At 34.8% G+C, this 22,338-nt stretch overlaps 3 protein-coding genes across 8 annotated transcripts; all 3 read left to right on the forward strand.

Moving 5' to 3' along the window:
- Positions 1–525: 525 nt before the first annotated feature.
- LOC103483166 (bifunctional fucokinase/fucose pyrophosphorylase) lies at positions 526–6,962 on the forward strand. Of its 6 annotated transcripts, none has more exons than XM_051085837.1 (8): positions 926–1,074; positions 1,170–1,256; positions 1,387–1,675; positions 2,239–2,612; positions 3,634–3,760; positions 3,857–4,870; positions 5,160–5,887; positions 6,383–6,962. In XM_051085837.1, the coding sequence occupies exons 3-8, from the start codon at positions 1,552–1,554 to the stop codon at positions 6,773–6,775; spliced, it is 2,760 nt and encodes a 919-aa protein (XP_050941794.1). In that variant the 5' UTR covers positions 926–1,074; positions 1,170–1,256; positions 1,387–1,551; the 3' UTR covers positions 6,776–6,962. The 6 variants fall into 6 exon arrangements, with proteins under 6 accessions (XP_008437861.2, XP_008437862.2, XP_008437863.2 ...); XM_051085838.1 differs by having other exon boundaries at positions 1,170–1,223; XM_008439639.3 differs by lacking the exon at positions 1,170–1,256 and having other exon boundaries at positions 526–1,074.
- Positions 6,963–10,034: 3,072 nt separating this feature from the next.
- LOC103483167 (protein LEAD-SENSITIVE 1) lies at positions 10,035–13,310 on the forward strand. Its single transcript, XM_008439642.3, has 2 exons — positions 10,035–10,759; positions 12,218–13,310. The coding sequence occupies exons 1-2, from the start codon at positions 10,666–10,668 to the stop codon at positions 12,943–12,945; spliced, it is 822 nt and encodes a 273-aa protein (XP_008437864.2). The 5' UTR covers positions 10,035–10,665; the 3' UTR covers positions 12,946–13,310.
- A 2,069-nt stretch (positions 13,311–15,379) lies between these two features.
- LOC103483168 (uncharacterized) lies at positions 15,380–21,634 on the forward strand. The gene is made up of 3 exons (XM_008439643.3): positions 15,380–15,908; positions 16,712–16,860; positions 21,284–21,634. The coding sequence occupies exons 1-3, from the start codon at positions 15,723–15,725 to the stop codon at positions 21,420–21,422; spliced, it is 474 nt and encodes a 157-aa protein (XP_008437865.1). The 5' UTR covers positions 15,380–15,722; the 3' UTR covers positions 21,423–21,634.
- The last annotated feature ends 704 nt before the right edge of the window (positions 21,635–22,338 follow it).

Raw genomic sequence — 22,338 nt, forward strand, 5'->3', positions numbered from 1 at the left:
CTTAAAAAATCAATAACTTTGAATCTTGAATTTTCCTCGTAATCTTATTTTAATAAGGTATGATATATCACGATCATTAACGATATATTTATTAAAAAGGTTAATGACTTAAATTTAAAATAAAAGTAAAAGTTATTAGATGGAATCTAGAGAATTAAATGTGTGAAATCTATTTTTAATACAATATTGAATGAAATAACAAAACCTAGGGCACAACTACACAAAAATAGGAAAATAAAAATTTAAGAGATTCTTTTAGTAAAGTATTATTGTATTAAATTGAGACTATCACATCAACTTTTTTTATTTCAATAAAGAAAACGAGGTAGAAAATAATGAAAAAAGAGGTAAAACAGTAAAAAATGGAAATAAATAGTAAATATTGTATTAAATTAAGCGTTTGAAACAAGAATGAGTGAAATGAAGAAAAGAAAATAATAAGTGGTGAATTGTTTTAATATGTTTGAACTAAATTAAAGAGAATGAATTGGATAAAACGAAAAGGGAAAGAAAAGAGCAACATTTCCAAATTTAGAGGAAAATTAGCAAAACAGTTAAAAAATGGACCGAGAAGTCGACGAGCAGTAGATCCGCCGACGAAAGCCATTTATAACAAGAGGGTCCCGATGGTCCACCCGCCACCCTCAATCAGATCAATTCCCTTCAAATCCACTGTCATCCATTTCGACACTACTTTAAAGCTCTTGAGGTTTCTTCCCAATTCTCGGGAAGACGATGATGGAATCCAGAGTGTCGAGAACCAGACAGAAGAAGGCCGATCTTCACTCAATCCTAAGAAAATCATGGTACCATTTACGTCTCTCTGTGCGCCATCCCTCCAGAGTTCCTACTTGGGATGCAATTGTTCTCACCGCCGCTAGCCCTGAGCAAGCTCAGCTTTACGAGTGGCAGCTCAATCGGGCGAAGCGTATTGGTCGAATTGCTCACTCGACAATTACTCTCGCCGTGCCTGACCCTAATGGCCAGCGGATTGGCTCTGGAGCTGCTACTCTCAATGCCATTCACGCCCTTGCTAAGCATTATCACAACCTCGGCCTGGTTCCTAGCCCTGAGGTAAGTTTCATTTCAGCTCGTTAGAAACCCCGTTTTTGAGCCTCGGCATTGCTCTGGTTGTGGTTCTTCTCTAATTCTTACTTCCCCTTCATCAGCAACACGATGTTGGATTGCGTTGAATTAAAATTACTAGAAGTTCCAACTCCAATGTTAGTCCTGTTTTTAGCTTGCCATTGAAGGATGTATGAGAATGCTGTTTTCTATATTGGTTTTATTTTAGTTCAAGTTTAGTGGATTTAAGAATTCTGCTATTCTAGATTTATCTGACATCATTTTGTTTTTGAATATATCGTATTATCGATCATGTTATAGGTGGATTCTATAGGCAATGGATGTGGTGAGTCTGATCTGCTGCCTAACTTGTCAAACATTAACGATGGAGTTTCTCTCTCACAGCTTGCTAGTTTCATATCTAAAAAACACATACTATTGCTTCATGCTGGTGGTGACTCTAAAAGAGTTCCATGGGCAAATCCCATGGGGAAGGTGTTCTTGCCACTACCGTATCTAGCAGCAGATGACCCTGATGGCCCGGTTCCTTTGCTTTTTGATCACATTCTCGCCATTGCTTCATGTGCCAGACAGGCGTTTAAAAATGAAGGTTTTCTTCTTTTCTCTTTCTTCCTGTTTTTATTTCATAATCGTTTGGTCTGCTACTAACACTTTAAGTTTGAATACTTGTTGAATTTTTTTCAATATGCATTTGACTTTCCATAGAGAAGGGAGAAGACAAATGGTTCAAGTTGCTAATTCGTCCAGTAGTCCTCAAGAGTCACGAGTAGGGTATAATAAAGAACTTATAGGAAGTGAGTCCAATTCATAGTAGTCATTTACCGAGGATTTAGTATGTATGAGTTTTCTTACCATTCAAATGTTGTAGGGTCAAATAGGCTGTCTTATGAAATTAGTCAAGGTGCATGCTGAAGGCTCTCTTAGCCATCGTTTTGAAAATGAAAATTAAGGTTTTATGGCTTCATATTTTGAGGATTTTTTTATGGCTATAATGAAATAGGAGAATATACTAAGGGGCTTTTGGTGGGTATCATGCTCAGAATATATCTTCTTTTATTAGTTTTGAAAGAGGACTATGTAATATAGTAATTTTCTTTACCAAGTTATTTTTCTTCCTTCCATTCCTTGTTCAATGGGGCTGATTGGTTGAAGTCACTGCAGGAGGAATACTTACAATGACCGGTGATGTTTTACCTTGTTTTGATGCATCCGCTTTGATTCTTCCTGAGGAAGACTCTTGCATAATAACTGTTCCTATCACCCTTGATATTGCTTCCAACCACGGTGTTATTGTGGCATCTAAAAACGAGACAGCTGGCAGAGGTTACACTCTAAGTTTAGTTGATAATCTCTTGCAGAAACCTAGTGTTGACGAACTCACCAAGAACGATGCAGTTCTAAGTGATGGTAGAACGCTACTTGACACTGGAATAATAGCAGTTAGAGGTAAAGGATGGGCCGAGCTAGTTTTGCTTGCATGTTCATGCCAATCAATGATTTCAGATCTTCTAAAGTGTGGGAAGGAGGCAAGCTACTGATATTTTGTTTCTAAATTTTAACTTTGCATGAGTAATCAAATTGTAGAAGTAATAAGATTACATTCCCATGTCTCAATTTAGGATCATATCATATGGATCTAGTGCTATTACTATAATATATTTGGACTGAGGAGTAGATGAAAAACTACTTTTTTATTCTTTTTTCCGTCCCTGAACAGCCTAAACTATTGATATGGTTGTAGGTCATCCTTAGAGTTAACAAATTTGAATTCTGAAAATTTCTTTCGTTCAATATCCCATTCATCCACTTACTCTAAGTTTATTCTTGCGCAGTTGACATAATGGATATGTAGACTCTAACTTTATTAAGACATCGATTAGAACTCTTTGTTGCCAGTACAAGATCCCCCCGTCTCTTCTTTTCCTTTGAGTTTAGTGGCTTCTCCTTTAGAGAAAAGAGGTGGGGGAAGAGGAGAGGGTGAAAAGGGGAAGCGAGAGGAAAAAAGAGTGGCTGTTAGTTTGTCATCCTAGGAAAAATTAATAGTCAATCCTTTTGTTCATTCATTTTTATTTTGCCTTTCTTAACAGAAAAGCACAAGGTTAGGAATTTCAGCTTAAATATTTGTCATCATGGTCGGTGAACTTAAAGTCCGGTTATTATTCAAAATGAAACAATATTTTAACCATTTAATTTACTCTGTGATGGAAATTCAGCTACTGGATTGTGTTCTTGACTGTATATTATTTATTTCACGATATGATGATATATGGCTGTTGTTTTAACATGGCAACATCTTTTTGTGGACTCCTCAAATCTTATGTATAATTATTTATTACTTTTACTTAAAAAATCTTTGTGGCTTTTCTCTTCATTAGTGAATATGTTATGTTTATAGTTATAGAAAACGCTGACACCGATAATAAAGTGGAAAAAGTGGCCTCTGATAACAACTGCTACTATTGTCTGCAGTGTAAATATTAATATTTCTTAGTACTTTAAGAATAGTATGCTTCATGTATTAAATAAACGTTTTCTATGTATATGTAGATTAGCTTATATGAAGATCTGGTGGCAGCTTGGGTACCTGCCAAACACAAGTGGTTGCAGCCACGTCCCTTTGGTGAAGAATTGATTCTTAGGTTGGGAAGGCAGAAGATGTTTAGCTATTGTGCTTGTATGTCCAGAACATCCTTGCAACTGAAGTTTATTATATATTCGTATTCCCTTTGCTTTTAGTTAAAGGAATTCCTGTACTGTTATTAATTTGCAGATGATTTATTGTTCTTGCATTTTGGTACCTCGAGTGAAGTTCTGGATCACCTAAGTGGGGATGAGTCGGAACTTATTGGACGAAGACACTTGTGTTCTATCCCGGCTACGACTTCATCTGACATAGCAGCATCTGTTGTTATCCTTTCCAGTAGAATTGGGCCCGGAGTATCTGTTGGAGAAGACTCCCTCATTTATGATTCCTCCATTTCTGTTGGAGTACAGATTGGTTCCCAATGTATAGTTGTTAGTGTTAACATCTCAGAAACTAACAACCAGTTACCAGGAGGTGCATTTAGGTTCATGCTTCCAGATCGCCATTGTCTTTGGGAAGTTCCATTAGTTGGTTATACTGAAAGAGTCATAGTATATTGTGGACTTCATGATAACCCAAAAATTTCAGTCTCTAAGGGTGGGACATTTTGTGGGAAGCCTTGGAAGAAGGTTTTGCAAGATTTGAGTATTGAAGAAAGTGATCTGTGGCCTACCGCTCGAACTCAGGAGAAGTGCTTATGGAATGCAAGAATATTCCCGGTTCTTTCCTATTTTGAGATGCTTACTTTGGCTATGTGGCTGATGGGATTGAGTGATGCAAAAACGGAGCATTTGCTTCCGTCATGGAAAAGTTCTCATCGAGTTAGCTTGGAGGAATTGCACAAGTCTATCAATTTTCTTAAAATGTGTACCGGATCAAGGAATCACCAAGCAGAACTGGCTGCTGGAATTGCTAAAGCTTGTATCAACTTTGGCATGCTTGGACGTAACTTATCCCAACTATGTGAAGAAATAAAGCAGAAAGAAGTTTTGGGATTAGAAACTTGCAAGGATTTTCTAGATATGTGCCCCGAACTTCATGACCAGAGCATTAAAGTTGTTCCAAAGAGCCGAGTGTACCAGGTGCACGTTGATCTTCTAAGAGCATGCAGTGAGGAGACGGCAGCATGTGAGTTGGAACGAGAAGTTTGGGCTGCTGTTGCTGATGAAACTGCTTCGGCAGTAAGATATGGCTTTAAAGGTAAATATGGTGTTCATCAATGTATGGAAGGGCATGCATTAATAGAGAATAGTGGAAATAAATACACTGACAATGCAGCTAATAAGATGCGATGACTTGAAATGAACGAAGTCTCTCCTTTCCCCTGTTTTTTTCCTGCTATAAATATTTTCTCGTTTCTCAATCTTGTATCTTGTCAAAATAACTATTGATCTAAATTTTACACTACGTTGCCTTGCATAACATATATAGTTTTTCCTAATGCATAACTATCTAATTTTATGCTATGTTGCCTTGCACGAATATTTAGATCTCTTGGACCAACCTGACAACAATAAATTGGGACAGAGCAATCGTCGTTCTGACAATGGAATAGACCAATTAATTCACCATAAAAGGGTAACTGTTAATTTACCTGTACGTGTGGATTTTGTTGGTGGTTGGAGTGACACTCCTCCATGGAGCTTAGAGCGCCCTGGTTGCGTGTTGAACATGGCAATTAATTTGGAAGGTTCTCTTCCTGTTGGGACCTGTATAGAAACAACGAAAACTTCTGGAGTTTTGTTCAGTGATGATGCTGGTAACGAGTTACATATTAAAGACCTTAACTCGATTACCACTCCATTTGATAGTGATGATCCATTTCGGCTTGTCAAATCTGCGTTGCTCGTGACTGGCATTATTCATGATCATATTCTAACTGTTGTTGGTTTGCAAATCAAAACTTGGGCGAATGTGCCTCGTGGTAGCGGTCTGGGAACTTCCAGCATCTTAGCTGCTGCTGTGGTAAAAGGTCTTCTTCAGATAACTGATGGAGATGAAAGCAATGAAAATGTTGCAAGACTTGTATTGGTACTGGAGCAGCTTATGGGGACTGGTGGTGGCTGGCAAGACCAAATTGGAGGTTTGTACCCTGGCATCAAGTTTACCACAAGTTTTCCTGGAATCCCACTACGTCTTCAAGTTATCCCCTTGTTACCATCACCTCAATTGGTCTCAGAGTTGCAGAACCGGTTGCTTGTAGTATTTACTGGTCAGGTTAGTATCCGAAACTTTCTCACTTCTCTTGAATTGACCTTTGGTATTGTTTTTGAAACTATATTCTTCTTTTAATAAAAATGAATGTTCAAATGTGTAATATATGTGCAAGAGGATACATGGATTCCTCTGAAATCGATAACAATCTTACTTCTTGGAAATTAAAAATTGTTTTTTCATTCTTGTGATTTTTACTTCTCTTGTTTCTTATTAAGAAGGGATTGTAAACTTGACTTCTTCACTTTTCGGTTTATGCTGATGCCATGGTTTACTCTGTTGGGTCACTCTTGTTTATATATTATGCCAACATCTTCTTTGCAACACTGCTAACATAAAACTTGGGTGTCTTAATCTTTCAAAAGGTTACATTTATGAAAAACTCTGCAATATCATATAGAATCCTGGTCGAGGGTATGTGCCTCAACCATCATATAATCTAATATCTTATTTTGTAAATATTTTCTTCTGGGTTTATATTCTTTAGCTCACATACAGGTTCGACTTGCACATCAAGTTCTTCACAAGGTAGTGACACGATATCTGAGACGCGATAACCTTCTCATATCCAGCATAAAACGTTTAGCCACCCTAGCAAAGATCGGGAGAGAAGCACTCATGAACTGTGATGTCGATGAGTTGGGGGAGATAATGATGGAAACTTGGCGATTGCATCAGGAACTAGATCCTTTCTGCAGCAATGAGTTTGTTGATAAGCTCTTTGCATTTGCGGATCCTTACTGTTGTGGCTACAAACTAGTGGGTGCTGGTGGCGGGGGCTTTGCTTTATTACTAGCTAAAAGTTCAGTCTTAGCCATGGAATTGAGAAACAAGCTCGAAAATGATAAAAATTTCGAAGTAAAAGTTTACGATTGGAACACATCTTTATAGAGATAGTTATGTAGAAACATCATAAGGTTGCATTTTATAGTATTGCTAGTTTATTATTCTTATTCATACTCAACTGCTCCCATGTTGAACATGTTTGGGAAATACAGAGAACAACAAATTGCTGCTTGATGTGTGTTATTGGGTTTAAGCCCCCAATGAAAAATTCTTGGTAGAAGTTTTTTTCTTTCTTCGTTGGCGCTAATTTTTTTTCTTTATTGCATAAATTGATACAAAGCTGTTACACTTGGGGCTTACTAGGTGGATACACTGTCCGGGATTCGCTTCCAAGTTTAATCTCCAGGAAGCTCCGCTGGGCTCTATGTGATAAAAAGAGAATACCTAGGGTTAGAAGGAGGAATGTGGAAGGATGTTTTTTTGTGAGGGAGGGAAAAAAGAGGGGACGTGAAAATGAGAATATGAAGTTGGAAGAGAGACGGGAACATAGAACTAGAAGAGTCTTTTTATAAGAGAGAGAGAACAGAGAGAGGTCATTGGTGGGAAAAGGGGGGAATATGAAAGATCGGTGCTTTTATGAGGGGGAAAATGCGGCGTTGGAACTTGGTTTGGGACCGACCAGCCAACCAAAGCACACCCTTTTGTTTATTATGCTTTGTTTATTTGTGTATAAAATGATCATAATGCAGTCGGTTTTTGTTATGGTGACTGTTGGGTGGTAGTGAGTTGCATTACTGACAGTTAGTGGCCATTGGAAGAAGTAGACCCAGATAGGCGGAGGGTGCAGATGGGTATCTCAAGTAATCGAGTGGACAAATGCAAGATCAAGCCAGGTGACCACATTTACAGCTACAGAGCTGCCTATACTTACTCCCATCACGGTACTTCTCTCCCTCTTTCGAAATTCGATATTCTTCACGAGAAACACAATTTCCAAGCCCTGTAGTCCACTCGTTTTAGCATTTCTGTTAGAATAATATTTTCTAGTGTGAAGTGTCGATTTATTTGGTAAGGTTTCAATATCGTTATATTTTTCTATTTGTAATGGAAAGTCTTCCATATAAGTTTTTTTTCATCACAATGCTTGATGGATCCCGTTCCAAGAAGTACTTTCTTATGGTTATGGTTTCTTTCCCTAGGTATCGATTTTCTTCTCACTTTTTGCAAATTTTTGCTTTAAGCTTCTCCATTTTTTAGTATCATAATCTTGGGCTAATAAGTAAAAAGCACATACTTTAGAAGGACCGAAGATTCTGATTCTAATGTTAATTTTAGAATCCGTTTTAAAAATGTCGTTTAAACCAAACTGTTTTAACGTGCCATTTAATTGTACAAAAATGATTGGATCTAAAACTTTTTAAGCTGTTTTTCCCCTAAATCGAACATGTGAGTGGAAAAATTTGAAGGATTTGACCTCTCGGTTGAGGGCACATCTCTTGTACTTCACCATTTGTTTCTAAAATACTTCTATACTTCTAAAAATTTGCAATATTACCCTTCAACTTCAATGAATGATTCAAACTGCTTTTAGAGGAAATTCTTTGAAAAAATTTGAACTTAAAACTCTTTGATGATGAGCTTTGATATGTGATCTATGTTTTAGGTAGGCCACTGCTGCTACACCATTTCATATCTTGTCATTTGAAACCCTATAGAATTTTTACTCTAAGGAATATTTTTGAAACATTTATATATGTTCAGAGGTAGTAAGGTTTAGGGTATACAAGTATATAAGTATCTTTTCAAACAAATGGGAAAGCTTAAATGTATTTCTTATATTTTAACCCTTTTCGTATATTATTTCTACTGGTTTCTCCATGCAGGAATCTTCGCAGGTGGAAATCAGGTGATTCATTTTACACCTGAGATAAACTCAAAAACTGCCAAAGCTTCTAGAATCTGTTCTTCATCTTCTAGTATCTGTTCTTCATTTTCTCCATCATCCTGTCCGAACTTCCCCACCATCCCCCGCTGTGGAATCGGTATGGTATCGACATTGGTGTTCGATCTGATGTGATTAAGGTGGAAGTTGAGGTCTTGCTCCCCATCAAAATGATGTTTCAAGGACTCTTGAGTCCAGCTGATGTGATCAAAGATGATATACAGAAAGGCAGGGAAGGAGAAAATTGCATGCTTTGTGAGTACCTTTAGATTAAAGTTTTGGACAAAAATTAGAAATTGGAATGGTGCGAATCAAGGCTGATATTACAATATCCTTTGCCGGAAAAAAAGGCTGATAATACAATTTCAAAAAGAATTCGAGTGTTTTTAAGACAATTGGCAAGGAAAAAAAAAGTTATAGAAAGGATTATCCAGAAAGAAATTGTTCGACAACTTTCAACATATGCATAATATTTATAGCCTGAGGAGAGGAAATGTGATTCTCAAGTCAACACTTCTCTCTCTTTTTTTTTAATCTATTCTTTCTTTTACAAAAAAAAGTTATGATAAAGGGTATGTGTTATTACCTTTTTTAAATCGAAAAAATAGTAAATTTAAAAACGGATAGGCTTTGAATAGTTATTTGATAACAGTTTAATATATATCTAATTATTTGTTGAGGTGTTGTGGACTTTTTTTCTAAATTTTTTATGCAATTTCCTTAATTTTTTCTACTTATTTCCAGACACATTTGACTCCTTTTTTGGCCTTTTAATGTTTTCTTTATGTTATTTATATTTTCAAATAAATTCATTTCATTTTTTTTTAAGAAAAGAGAATTCTTATGAAAAAGAAAGAACCAAAATTATTTACGAAATATAGAAAAAAGTACACAGGATTTTATAACTTTTATGTAAATAGTTTCAATTTTTTTGTTATATTTGAAAATGCCTATTTGAAAAATTAATTTTAGAATTAGGACGTGTTTGGAATATATTCCTTAAATATTATTTGAAAAACATCATTCTAGAATTAAGGTTTTGCTCACCATCTTAATTATAAATGTTTATGTTTGATATATTGAATTAAGCGAAAACTTAAATTGAATTTGTTGACTTGTAACTACAATTATTCGAGGAAATACTTGAAAAACTCAAAATAAAAAATACAACATGAATCGTCCCATGAAAAAAGAAAGTGAATGATTTTGAAATTTTGTATAAAAAAAATAGAATTTGATAAACAAAGTATTACGTAAATTAAAGAAAAAATTTGAAAAAAAATTATACTAACAACAACTCAATAGAATTTTTTAATATTAATTTTAAATTTAGATTTCTTAAATTGAAATAAATTTTGTTAAAAAAATATTAATAATATAAAGAAAGAATTCAAGGAAAAAAAAGAAAAAAAAGAGGGAGAAGAATTGGAAAAGAATATGAATAACAAAATGAGCAAAGCAGCCAAGGCATAACTTGAAAGAATAGCAAGGAATCCAAAGAACATAAGATTCCCTTTTTTACTTTCCATTTCAACAACCAACTTTGAAACCCAAACAATAACACTTTTCGTTCTATCATCCTTTTTTCTTCAGAAAAAAATTGTGCTTTTCATCTTGTTGGGTTGGGTTAGGTCCTGTAAGTATTGATTTGTTGAGGGAAATGTGGTCTAAGAAAGAGAAGAAATACATATAGAGATATGGGTCATCGTAAAAATTTTATCATCATTTCTTTGGGATCATGATGATACATTTTTAAAGCAAATCCTGAAGAAAAAGAGACCCAAAAAGAGAAATTTAAGTGGATGGGTTTGTTGAGCTGATTCTCGCTCCACCCAACCATTGATTGCCACACCACAACCCATCCATTTGGCTTCTTTCGCTTTGTTTTTCCTTTTTCCTTCTTTTCTAAAAGAAAAAGCCATAATTTCAGTCGGTCGTCGTTTCAGTCAGCAGTGACTGTGGTGAGGCAGTTTAGATTTGTTCCAATTGACGACAGTGGCGGTTGGATGAAGAAGTAGACCCAGAAAGCAAAGGGAGCAGGCGAAGCAAACAAATGGGTTTGATCAGTAATCGAGTGGAGAGAAGTGAAATCAAACCAGGCGACCACATTTACACTTATAGAGCTGTTTTCGCTTACTCCCATCATGGTACTTCTCTTTATATTTCTTCCTTCCCTTTTGGATTTTGAAATTTTATTTTGTGAGCAAAACGATCTGCTCATTTCTGTTTCTTGGTTTCTTTTGCTCTTGGATTTGAGTTTCCCCTTGCGTTTGATAATGGATTTCTGGGAATAGATCAATTATGTGTTGTTCATAGTTCAACATTTTTGACCAGCTACTATGTTGCTGATGTGAATGTAATGTATATTGACTGAGTTTGGTTTCACTGTAAGTGCATTTTTTGTTTGTTTCTGGAAGTTCCCTATAACTTGTGTGTTTCATTTCATCAGAATGCTTTATAGGGATCCAACTTCAAGATTTGTTTTATTATGGTTTCTTTCGGCTGGATATTGATTTCTTTCTCTGTTCTTGCAAATTTCAGCTTGTCAATACTTTCTCAATTACGTGTCATTATATTAAAAACCGATTGTTTAAGTTTATTGCACTCGAACAAGGACCATAGAATTCCACCTCTAATGTGCCTTGAAGAATTTTTTTATGAGAGCGCTGTCTTTGTTATTCAATTAATGATCATAATTGATTCTGCTCTGAAGCAGGAATCTTGTATTACAGATGGAGTTTTCTCCCAATGTTTGTTAATTGATGTGCCACAAGCACATTAGCGTATTTGAACAGTTCCGTGTGCTTTTTTGTAAGCCTTGCTTCATTCTTGTTAAGTATCTTAATTTAAAGTGCTGAATGATTTTAATTTTTTGCGTACCAACCTAGAATTCTCTTGGATCACTCTAATTAGACGTTGACAGAAAATTTGAAAGGATACTTTGGTTAGACTTTTCTTCTTAAATTACATGGTTCGTCTCCTTTTCTGGTGGTTGATTATTTATTAGTTAGTCCTTCATTTCATATTTGCCAACTATATTGTTTGGCCCATGTTCATGTAGGTTAAGTTTATTGTCTTTTAGCAAATGGTTGTTGCCTAGTAGCTTCTCAACTGTTTTGAAGTCTTCAAAATCTGATAAAAATACTTCTGCTTGAGTTTTACTATTATTCTGAACTAATGTAGAACTCTCCTTTATATAGTTCACTCTGAATTTGGTCTGGAACTCCAGATTATGTAAGGTTTATATGAATAGAAATTTTCATTTGAAACTTTAACTTTTTAGAATGAAATTTTCCGAACTGCAATGCACCTGTTGAAATGATTGCGTCTGAAGTTAATTTTTAAATTCATTGAACTTGTTACCACAGATATTATAAATTTGAAATTCCAGTTGAAGCAAATCTGTTTCAAATGTTCTTTTCCTATTGATGGTTTTGAGAAGTCCAATCATTTGACTTATGTGCCACCCCATTTATAATTTTAGTTGCAATTTTATTTGACTAAACATTACTAGACAGGAAGTCTCAAACTGACACTACATTCTAAAATAAGCACTACCATAAAGTTTTCATTTTATATCTTCTTCCACCGTGTTCTCCATCCAGGTATTTTTGTAGGAGGAAGCAAGGTTGTGCATTTTAGACCTCAGAGAAACTTGAACTCAAGCACTGACACTCCTGATTTCTACGATTCAAGTTCAAGCAATCCATCATCCTGTCCAATTTTCCCTGACTGTGGATTTAGACAGCCAAACAGTGGGGTAGTTCTTTCTTGTCTGGACTGCTTTCTGAGAAATGGATCCCTTTACTGCTTTGATTATGGAGTTCCCCCATCAGTTTTTCTTTCCAGGGTAAGGGGTGGCACTTGCACCACTGCAACATCGGACTCATTCGATATGGTTATTCATCGAGCAATGTATCTTCTTCAAAATGGATTTGGAAACTACAATGTGTTTCAAAACAACTGTGAGGATTTTGCTCTATATTGCAAAACAGGTCTTCTGATAGTGGACAGGCTTGGGGTTGGAAGAAGTGGTCAAGCTTCTTCAGTCATAGGTGCTCCCTTGGCTGCCATTCTTTCCTCTCCTCTAAAGTTGCTAATGCCAAGTCCTGTAGGCATGGCAGTGATGACTGCTGGAATGTACAGCATGAGTAGATACGCGACTGACATTGGTGTTCGAACTGATGTGATTAAGGTGGCAGTGGAGGACTTGCCTCTTAATCTCGAGTCTTTCAGCAGCGAAGAAGAAGATGAAGATGATGATGATGATGATGAAGAAGAAGAACCCACCACTAAGAAAAAGGAAGATTCTAAAATGCTTGTGCCCAGGTGATTTCAACTCCATTTTCTGGTAGATGAAGCTGCTTCATCAAAATTAATTGATTCTGCGCCAGGTATACAAAATAGCAACATTACAGTTCAATCCTCAACTCCAAATTGCTCATCTTCTTTCCTTGTTTTAGGTATGCCTTGTGGTTGCACACTGTTATTTTATCCTGTATGAAATTGGTGTGTGGACTAGCCTGATCATTAATATTTGGTAGTTGGTCAGCTACATTACTGTCAAAATCCATCTAATGGATGCACAGACTCATAACCAACACATGTCTGTCTCCATTAGACTTGGATGGTTTGTCTTTTGTTATTTTGACAAAATGTTTGATTAATGTGATTCTATCTTACCATCAGAAACAAAAAGCTAGACTAATGAGACTTCAAGATTCGGTATTGATTAGGAAACCGTGCACATCTGTTGAGTTTATGACTCATTAATTTGTTGAAAACTATAAAGGTAATCTGGGGGGTGGGGTGAGCGTAAATGGCTGGAGATTCTCTGTATTGAATCAAAAGTTAGAATAGTGAATGATTGTCTAACTAGGAAGGAAAGGAAACCATATCTTTTGGACAATCCTAATATGGATTAGAGAATTAAAGTTTCTCAGAACAGCCAGTTTCTTCAAGAGACAACTGTTATAATCTGAATATAAACATCAATATATATGTATTCTTTGCTTTTCTCTTATGTTTCGTTTATATCAGTTTTGATAGATTATCATTGATGCACCACATGTAACCTGCTCCACATGATTTGCTATATTTGAACCCAAAAAAATAACAAGTAAACAAGGATTGAATATACCAAGCTTTATCAACAATTCAAATAGGTTAAATTACAGTTTTGGTTCTTTCGGTTCGGAGAGAGCTACAATTTATTCTCTGTAACTTTATAAATAAAAATTTAGTCCATATAGTTTGATAAAACTCCATAAAACCCATGATTTGATAAAATCTTCATTTATATTCCCTACAACGAGAGTTGTATCAAACCACATGGACTAAAATTTAATTATAAACCATAGATTATGAATCGTAGATACCAAATTTAGAATTTAACCCTTCAAGCATTGGTTTCTTTTCAACAATTGAATCGTTGATGGAATTCGTAAGATTAATAGTACCGATTTAATGCACAAAGCTATATTTGGATTGACAATATATATCACTTCAACGTGATATTTAAAAAGTGGTTCTTGATTTTAACTTTCAAATATCTATTGCATGTGTTTTTTAACTAAAATGCAGTGTTTTGGTATCAACAAATTAAAAAGAAACCAAAAGGCTATATATGCCTTACTGGATTTATAATGATAAAAAGAAAACCTTTTATGCTATTATTCACTTTCAAGGCTAGCCAACTTGATGCTTCTTGAAGATGCCTTTGCCTTTTTAATTAAACTGTTTGAACCTCAATTGAACCATCAATTTCCTTTCAACCCTTCTTTTCAATAGCATCATGTGAATTCTTTGCAATTTGCTTCTATATTTATAAGCACTTTTCCCCCCCCCCCCAACAAAAAATTACCTTGCAAAATTGATTAAACCAAACTTAAAATGCTACTGTGATATTAAATACCATGAAATTGATCGGTCACATAACCTCGATTTAAATCTTAAGTTAATCTAAACATATTTCAACTAATTTAGACATATTTTCGATCAAAAAGTCAAACGGTTCCTTTAACTCGATAAAAAAAAAAATGTTTTCATTCACATTTTGCTTCCTAACCCCCTAACAAATCCACACCTAAATTCTTTGATTTCAAACATAAACTCTTCACAAGTTGCAACCTTTTTCTCTCCATAACACCAATTCGATAAGTTTGAAGCGTTCATTAAAAACTAAGTCTTCTCTTGTCCTCTATTTATATATTCACTAAAGTTATTTTAATTGGTTTAGTTGATCTATCTACAATTTATATTTCAATATATAACAATAATTATTAGTATATTTAAGAGGCTTCTAATCTTTTTTAATTAACAAAAAAATGAAATAAAACGGGTAGATGAAAGGCCTGAGATTGACAGCAACGTTAATTAGGTTGATTGTTTCGTAATAAATTATTATGTTAAGACTTATCATTTTAGTATTTTTGGGTTTGTTTAATTTTAATCAATATATTTCTTTAAGAATCAATTAAGAAAATCTTAAATTTAACCTTTGGTTTATTATTAGTTTGATCGCTTACTAACATTTATCCATATTTACATTTAGTATTTTTTGATTAGTTATTATTATATCGATTTCGATAAAAAAGAAAAAAGAATTATTCTTACGATTTAAAAGATAAAAAGTTTATGATTTTTTTTTTATTGAAATATGTGGATCAAAATTGTAAAAAAGAAAAGGATAATTTACAATTTTTTTTTAGGAATGGGAAAATGTAAGGAATAAATCTTTCATAATTAGACCTAAAATTTATTATGAGAGTTGAGGCGGTGGATAAGTGTGGTTTAGAGTGGTTTGATTATTATTATCATAAGAGCTTTTTGTTACCAATTTTAAGCTTTGTTTTTCGATCATTGGCATTGGCCCAACCCCACCAAGAAGAAAATAAAACCATCCCTAGAAATAAAGGAGAAAGAAAGAAAAAAGCTATCTGGGTTTCGTTTGTAATTTTTTGAACTACTGAGCACGCGATCAAACGCTTCAATCTTGTTTCCAAAATTTCATCTTTTTTTTTTTTTTTTTGGTTCTTTCTTCTCAGTCAAATCCCATACGGTTGTTGGAATTGGAATTAGTGTTTTCTAACAAAATCAGAATCTGGGTCGATGGCTAATCTCTATGTCAAGGCTGTACCCCCGGCGGATCTGAATAGGAACACAGAATGGTTTATGTATCCCGGTGTTTGGACGACCTATATTCTCATTCTCTTCTTCGCTTGGCTTCTCGTTCTATCTGTATTTGGCTGCTCTCCTGGCATGGCTTGGACCGTCGTCAATCTATCTCATTTTGCTGTATGTGCATCCATTGCTGTGTCGTTTTTGTTCTGGGTTTTTATTGCTTTCCTGTGATTTCATCATTGGGTGTGAGATTGTTGTTGACTTGTGTAATATTCGTTTATTGGGTCTTTTTCTGCAGCTTGGTTTTGGTGTTTCTGTATTGTTTTGTGCTGCTATACTCCCCTTCAATTTAATCTTTTTGTGGATGCTGGGAGAGATTTCATTTGGTTGATTTTGTCTAAATGAAACAAATACGCCCAACTGTTGTGGCTTTGTGATTTCGGTTTTGTGTTTACGCTTGTTTTGATAATTATATGCTTATTGAACTTGCATGCAAGTAACTTCGATGCGAAAGAGTTTCTTTTCTTATCTTCGATTTCTACTGTTTCAGATGTTCGTCTTGGATTCTTGTGTAGAGGGCTATGGTAGATGATATCCTTGATTTCATAACCTTTTTTCCATGATTGTTATGTTATAGGCTATTGTTTAGTTTAGTGACACTAAAATTGTTTGAGGAAGCAAATGGGAGAAATGCTATTAGAGATTTTGAAAAAGACCATACGCATTTAAGCATTATGTTTGATGTATTGCCATATACATTTCTTATGTGTAAACGTGGATCTTTCTGGATTAAGAGGCTGTGAACTCTGTTTACTATTGGCTCGGACGTACCTACTTCATTGCCTGTTTGCCTCTCCTTTTAAGAGAGCTAGTGATCATCTTAGAATAATTTAGAGCGTTCTTTATCCATTATTTGAAGTTGATATGCTCTATGTCTTTATATAACTGATGGAAAGGAGTGTACCTTTTACTTTCAGGTCACTTACCACTTCTTCCATTGGAAGAAAGGGACACCATTTGCTGAAGACCAGGGGATCTACAACAGGTTGACATGGTGGGAGCAGATTGATAATGGAAAGCAGCTTACGCGCAACAGAAAATTCTTGACCGTTGTTCCTGTGGTGCTGTAAGTTGTTTATTATATGAGTCAACCTATGTACTATTTGACTCTGAGATCTTGTTTCAAACTGCTTTTATTTGAGTTGTTTTTTTCTTTTTTATTTTACTGAACTCCTATGTTCGAGTGGCCTATGGGACATCTTGCTTATACTTTGCATATCTTTGACACTCAATGTTTTTCTATGTTCTATTCTACATTGCTGGGTGATTTTTTTTTCCAGCATTCATCTTTATTGGTCTTCTGATGATTGATTGGAAAATTCTACTGATTAAATTGTCCCTTGAATTGAACTCAACATCTCTAGACTTGTAATTCTAGGGATTATTTCTGAAGCTTACAAATGTTCTTGTTCGCAAACTTGTGAACAATGACTTAGGTAGACAATGATCTTAACAAGCTTTGAATGCCAAAATTCTTGGTTGAATTTTAAGGTCTCCCTCTCCATCTCTTTTTTCAATATGTGAGATTTGCCGTATAAAATTTCTAATTGGTCCTCTCAAACTGATTATGACATATCTCACTTCATTAGAAATTATGGATTCTGCTACCTTCTATTCTTATCTTTCATGTAATTTTTTCTATTACTTTGCTAGGACAGTGATAACTGATAAGATGATGGTTGGTGCTGCCAAAGTTTGAAATCTTCAAAATTTGCATTTCTTCATATTTTCATTAGAGGAGGTAGTGGGGTAGATCAGTTCTCCTTAGTTGAAATCAAACCGGGCCAGCAAAGTTGAATTAAGCAAAGTGGGGTTCGCTCCGTTTTGATTCCTTGTGTATTTTAACAATTCGGTTGTGTTGAACATCTAACCTTTTAATTGAGTATATGTGTCTTAACCGGTTAAGTATGCTCAAGTTTGCAGTATTTTAACAATTATTGACATGAGCTTGGCCTTTGTCTGCTTATTGCCCGTTAGTTACATTTTCTTTCATATCCAATCCATAAAAAAGCAAATTCAGTCTCCAACACTAATCTAGGGCCTAATAAATGTTACAATTTTGATTTCCTACAACCTATTAAGTCTTGGAAACTAGACATCTAAGTTGTTGGAGGTCAGTAAGCCATAGTTACAGCATATAATCGAAGTTTACAAGTGTTAGCTGAAAGAACTATTGAACATGAATTTAGGGAGAAATTTATAGAACCGACAGTGACAAATGTATTAAATGGTCAAGGAAAAAATGAGGGACGAGAAGGAAAGTGCTTGAGTGGTTGCCCTATTTCACTTATGAACTTCCTCCCCTCTCTACGTATCCTAACTTGAGACAATGTCAACTTGCCACCATATTTAAGGCACTGGCACTCCCAAAAGCTAGAGTCAATTGAAAGGCAAAGGTGCATCATACGAAAAATTAGTTAGAGAACTTGGTTGTAAATTGTAAAAAGAGTTAGCTTCTTGTTCTTGTTCTTCTTCTTCATTGAAAAAAAAGGAGACAGAAAATACTTTGCAGGGACACTAAGTGGTCTAAAGAGGGACAACCTAAAGGGCAAGGGAACAAGAAGTCCCCTCTCTGAGGTGAAAGGTCACAAAAACACTTTCCAATCTAAGTGGATAATGAAAGCGGAGCTACATTGGTCCCAAGGAGTTCTTAAACCCCATTGTGGGTCCCACAACTTATTAACTCTCCCTTCCTACTGTAGGCTCCATAACTTAGTAACACCAACTACACGAACAAATTAACTCCTCCCATTATGAGCCTCATGTAACCTCTACCTCCCTCTCCATTTCTTTTTCATCGTCTTTTAATTTCTTTATTTAAAAATTTGTCATTATTCACTGTTTTAAATAAAGCTACTTCAGTTTTTTTTCTTCGAAGGAATAAAGCTACTCAATTAGAGACCATGAACTCACTACTTCACTAGGTTCCCGATTTCTTGTGGACTTTGGCTATGAAGTTTTTTTTGTAATTACTCGTTAGGACTTACTTTGCTTGATTGGAAGTTGTTTCTTTAGGTTGCCTCCATCTTTTGTAGGCTTTCTTTTTGGCCTTGTATTTTTTTTTTAAAAAATATCTATCAAAGCCTGCTAAAAAAAGGTCACAAAGTAATTAAAGGAATTGTACTTACTTTGGTTCTATCCCTTTTTCCTTCCCAAGGAGACACGTCCAATTTTTCAATAAACTAGACCACCTTCATATGGAGAGATCTATGAGTACTATTTTGAATGTTTCTTTTATAACGAACTAGAGCATAGTTTGGTGTGGCATCTAGACTTTGCTAATGCTGCATCACGTAACAGAAACCATTCTTCGGGCTGATCTATTTTGAGAAGGCACTCCAATGAAGATTAAGTTCTTCCCTTGAACTCTTGCTCTTGAGGGCATTGATTCTGAGACATTATTTAAAGGAGGAATCGTCACTGCTGTACTTTTCCCCTTGCTATGTATGACATAATACGATTCTCAAATCTTACACAGGCATTTCTGGGTATTCTATATTTCGATTTGATGGCTTCTTATTATTTTATACTTTTTTTTTTTGGTTTCATATCAAAAAAAAAAAGAAAAAAGGAAAAAGATTATTTTATACTGGTTCCATTTGAGCAGCTTTTATTCTGAGATTTTATACTTGAAGTTGCTTCAGATTCATGATGTTTGGCTCCTAGCTAGGTTCTATGTTTTTCTTTAGGCATTAGTTTCAAATAATGTTGGGAGAGGGTGCATATTGAGATTTGATTTTTGGCTAGATTTCATGTGTCCCTTTGCACTTCGATTTCGAAGAACTTTTGTAATTATTCTATTGGTATCATTTTACTTTGTTGGCCCCCCTTCTTTTAGTAGGGGTGTTTTGATGAGCTGGTTTTTGTTGCATGCCCTTGTATTTTTTCATTTTTTTTCAATGAAATTTGTTGATTTCACAAAAAAAAAAAAAAAAAAAAATGTAATTATACTTTTATTTTTATTTTACTTGACTAGAGTTCCCTTCCTATAGTGGAATTTTGTTGGGGGCTTGGTTTTTTACTTTTGTTTTGATGTCCTTGTATTATGTCATTACTTCTCAAAGAAAATGTGGTTGATCAAGGAAAAAATTAAAAAGGAATCCTTGGTGAGTATTTTTTTCTCTTTTTGGAAGGAAACATAACTTTTTCATTGATATAATGAAAAGAGCTATCACGTAAAAATAAAAGGAAACAATATAAAAATACATAGCACATAAAACCAACAATAACAAGACTATCCATCACTACCAGAGAAGAGGTTAGCTAGAGAATATAAAAACACTCCAATTTAAACATATATCTTGGATAGAGAAATTAACAAAAGTTTAGAACACCAAGCAGAGACATTTATTTGAGCAACTTCAAAGCCATCAGACCATTGAAAGGATTTATCATGGAAGACCCTATGGTTTCCTTCCTGAAAATCTTTGGAGAGTATTAGTCGACCCCATAGTTTCTTTCCTGAAAATCTTTGGAGAGTATTAGTAGACACTATAGTTTCTTTCCTGAAAATCTTTGGAGAGTATTAGTAGCAATGATACGAAATTCTTTTTTCCAATTGTTTTCGGGCAAGATATGACTTTATCTTATGATGCTATTGATGGGTCCTTACAAAACCTTTTCTGAAGATTTTCCTCACCGTCTAAGAGTTTGTTAGATGATAAATAGTCATTTTCTTCCTTTATAAAGGTTTGAGGCCTTGAGGTTTAAGAGATAAATGCCTAGGACGTGTATGATGATTTCTTTTGGAATTGTTGAAAATTCTATTTTCCCACTCTAACCTTGACTCTCTCGTTAGAACATCAACAGAAACAACAGCTGTACCTCGGAAGAAGTTATATATGCATGGGAGCAAGAGAGATAATCAGGGTCGAGAATAATTTATATCACTTGTATAATTTAATTAATTGTAGTTTACTGGTTAATTTAAATTAATCAGTTAATTGTCTTATTTCTTTGTGAGGTTTTAAGTTGCTACATTACATCAAGAGATGAATTTACCTTGGCCTTGGACTTTGTCTAATATCTTTAATTGCTGTATCATCTTTCTTCTAAAGACCTACGAACTAAACTTCGGAAAGACATGGGGTCTTCCAATTTTCTGTCTTGATCTTCATACCGCCCAAACTCAGTGACCATATAACAAGTACGCACCTTTTAGACATAAATTCTTTCTAAAGGATCTTGCTATATGGAGGTTAGAGATGCGAAACTCATGTCAGGAAATAGAAGTGTTTCAATCTGAATGACTGGCCTAAACCTTTAAAGTCGTCTTTCCCTCAGTACTATTATGTTCACGCTTAAACATGCTTAATCGAGTATGTTCTTTTTTTTGAATGCTTCGGTGATAAGTGTGTACTTGCATTCCTCAATGTTAATCACAGCTGTCAAGCTATTACACATTGCAAGAATGCTTTGGTAATTATATCTTCTCAATAACTAAATCGTTAAAATGGAAACTTCATTCGTGTTTTTCTTCTTATTTACAGGTACTTGATAGCCTCGCACACAACTGACTATCAACATCCAATGTTGTTTCTCAACACTCTTGCAGTAATTGTACTAGTTATTGCAAAGTTTCCCCACATGCACAAGGTACGTATCTTCGGAATCAACGCCGACAAGTGAAGGTCACATCAAGAAATATTTGGTTCGACTTGCCAAAAAGCTTCTCGTCCTCCTCTCAATCTGGTAAAATGTTATATCTCTGTATAGTAGTTGGGACTGGAAGGATACTGAAAAATTTGTAGTTTTTTCTTTTCTTTTTCTCTTTTTCTTTTTTGTACCGACTGCTTGTTCCGCCTGTTGCTTAATGAATAAGTAAATGCAATTATCTTTTATACAGTAGAGAAATGTGATGCATTTAAGTTTCACTGTTCTTATAAAGTATTTTTTGGGACAACACACTTCATAATTCTTACATGTTATTTCTCCTTCTTGTGTTGCTACTTGCTAGAATTTGTACTTCTCACTCTTTTCTTATAGACCCTGGTTATAAGAACCTTGATCTATGTCACATTCTTATTAACTGAACAGAACCAATTATGTTTACTACTAAAAGTAAACCCGAAGAAGGGAATGAAAAATTCGAATAAATTCGAGTAAGTTAGATATGAAATGTATCCATGTTTCAGGCTTGTGAACTCTGAAGTCTCTGGTAGCTTCCATGGAAATAAAATTACTTTGTTTCCATCTAAGAAGTTTGTTTGTAAGTACTAAGTTGAAGCTTCTTAGGCAGGGTTTGGTGGGAAACAAGAATAAAAACCAAAATAAAAAGAAGAAAAAGATGAGAACAGTAATGCAGTAAGCCTAGATTGGTTAATGCATGCAGGCATAAAGCCAGTTGTGGAAATTAAGCAAAACGTTTTGAAAGAAAAAGAAAAAGGTTGTTGGTAAAGGTGTCATCTTTTTAACTGGAACAGGTAAAGAGTAAAACATGGGATTTACTTGAGTAAAAAAGTAAAAAGATTCCTTTTATCTTCTTTGTTTGTTTCTGTATTGTTTAAATGTAAGAATCTAAGTGGTATGACTTTTGGTGATTCAT

The sequence above is a fragment of the Cucumis melo genome, chromosome 6 (assembly GCF_025177605.1).
Source record: "Cucumis melo cultivar AY chromosome 6, USDA_Cmelo_AY_1.0, whole genome shotgun sequence".
NCBI lineage: Eukaryota > Viridiplantae > Streptophyta > Magnoliopsida > Cucurbitales > Cucurbitaceae > Cucumis > Cucumis melo.

Excerpts from the sequence above, each read along its gene's own strand:
- LOC103483168 (XM_008439643.3), top strand. The coding sequence starts at position 15,723 with ATGGCTAATCTCTATGTCAAGGCTGTACCCCCGGCGGATCTGAATAGG. Across the intron at positions 15,909-16,711 it reads TCAATCTATCTCATTTTGCT|GTCACTTACCACTTCTTCCA; the intron begins GTATGTGCATCC and ends TTTTACTTTCAG. Across the intron at positions 16,861-21,283 it reads ACCGTTGTTCCTGTGGTGCT|GTACTTGATAGCCTCGCACA; the intron begins GTAAGTTGTTTA and ends TCTTATTTACAG.
- LOC103483166 (XM_008439639.3), top strand. The coding sequence starts at position 736 with ATGATGGAATCCAGAGTGTCGAGAACCAGACAGAAGAAGGCCGATCTT. Across the intron at positions 1,075-1,386 it reads GCCTGGTTCCTAGCCCTGAG|GTGGATTCTATAGGCAATGG; the intron begins GTAAGTTTCATT and ends ATCATGTTATAG. Across the intron at positions 4,871-5,159 it reads AGTAAGATATGGCTTTAAAG|ATCTCTTGGACCAACCTGAC; the intron begins GTAAATATGGTG and ends ACGAATATTTAG.
- LOC103483167 (XM_008439642.3), top strand. The coding sequence starts at position 10,666 with ATGGGTTTGATCAGTAATCGAGTGGAGAGAAGTGAAATCAAACCAGGC. Across the intron at positions 10,760-12,217 it reads TTTCGCTTACTCCCATCATG|GTATTTTTGTAGGAGGAAGC; the intron begins GTACTTCTCTTT and ends TTCTCCATCCAG.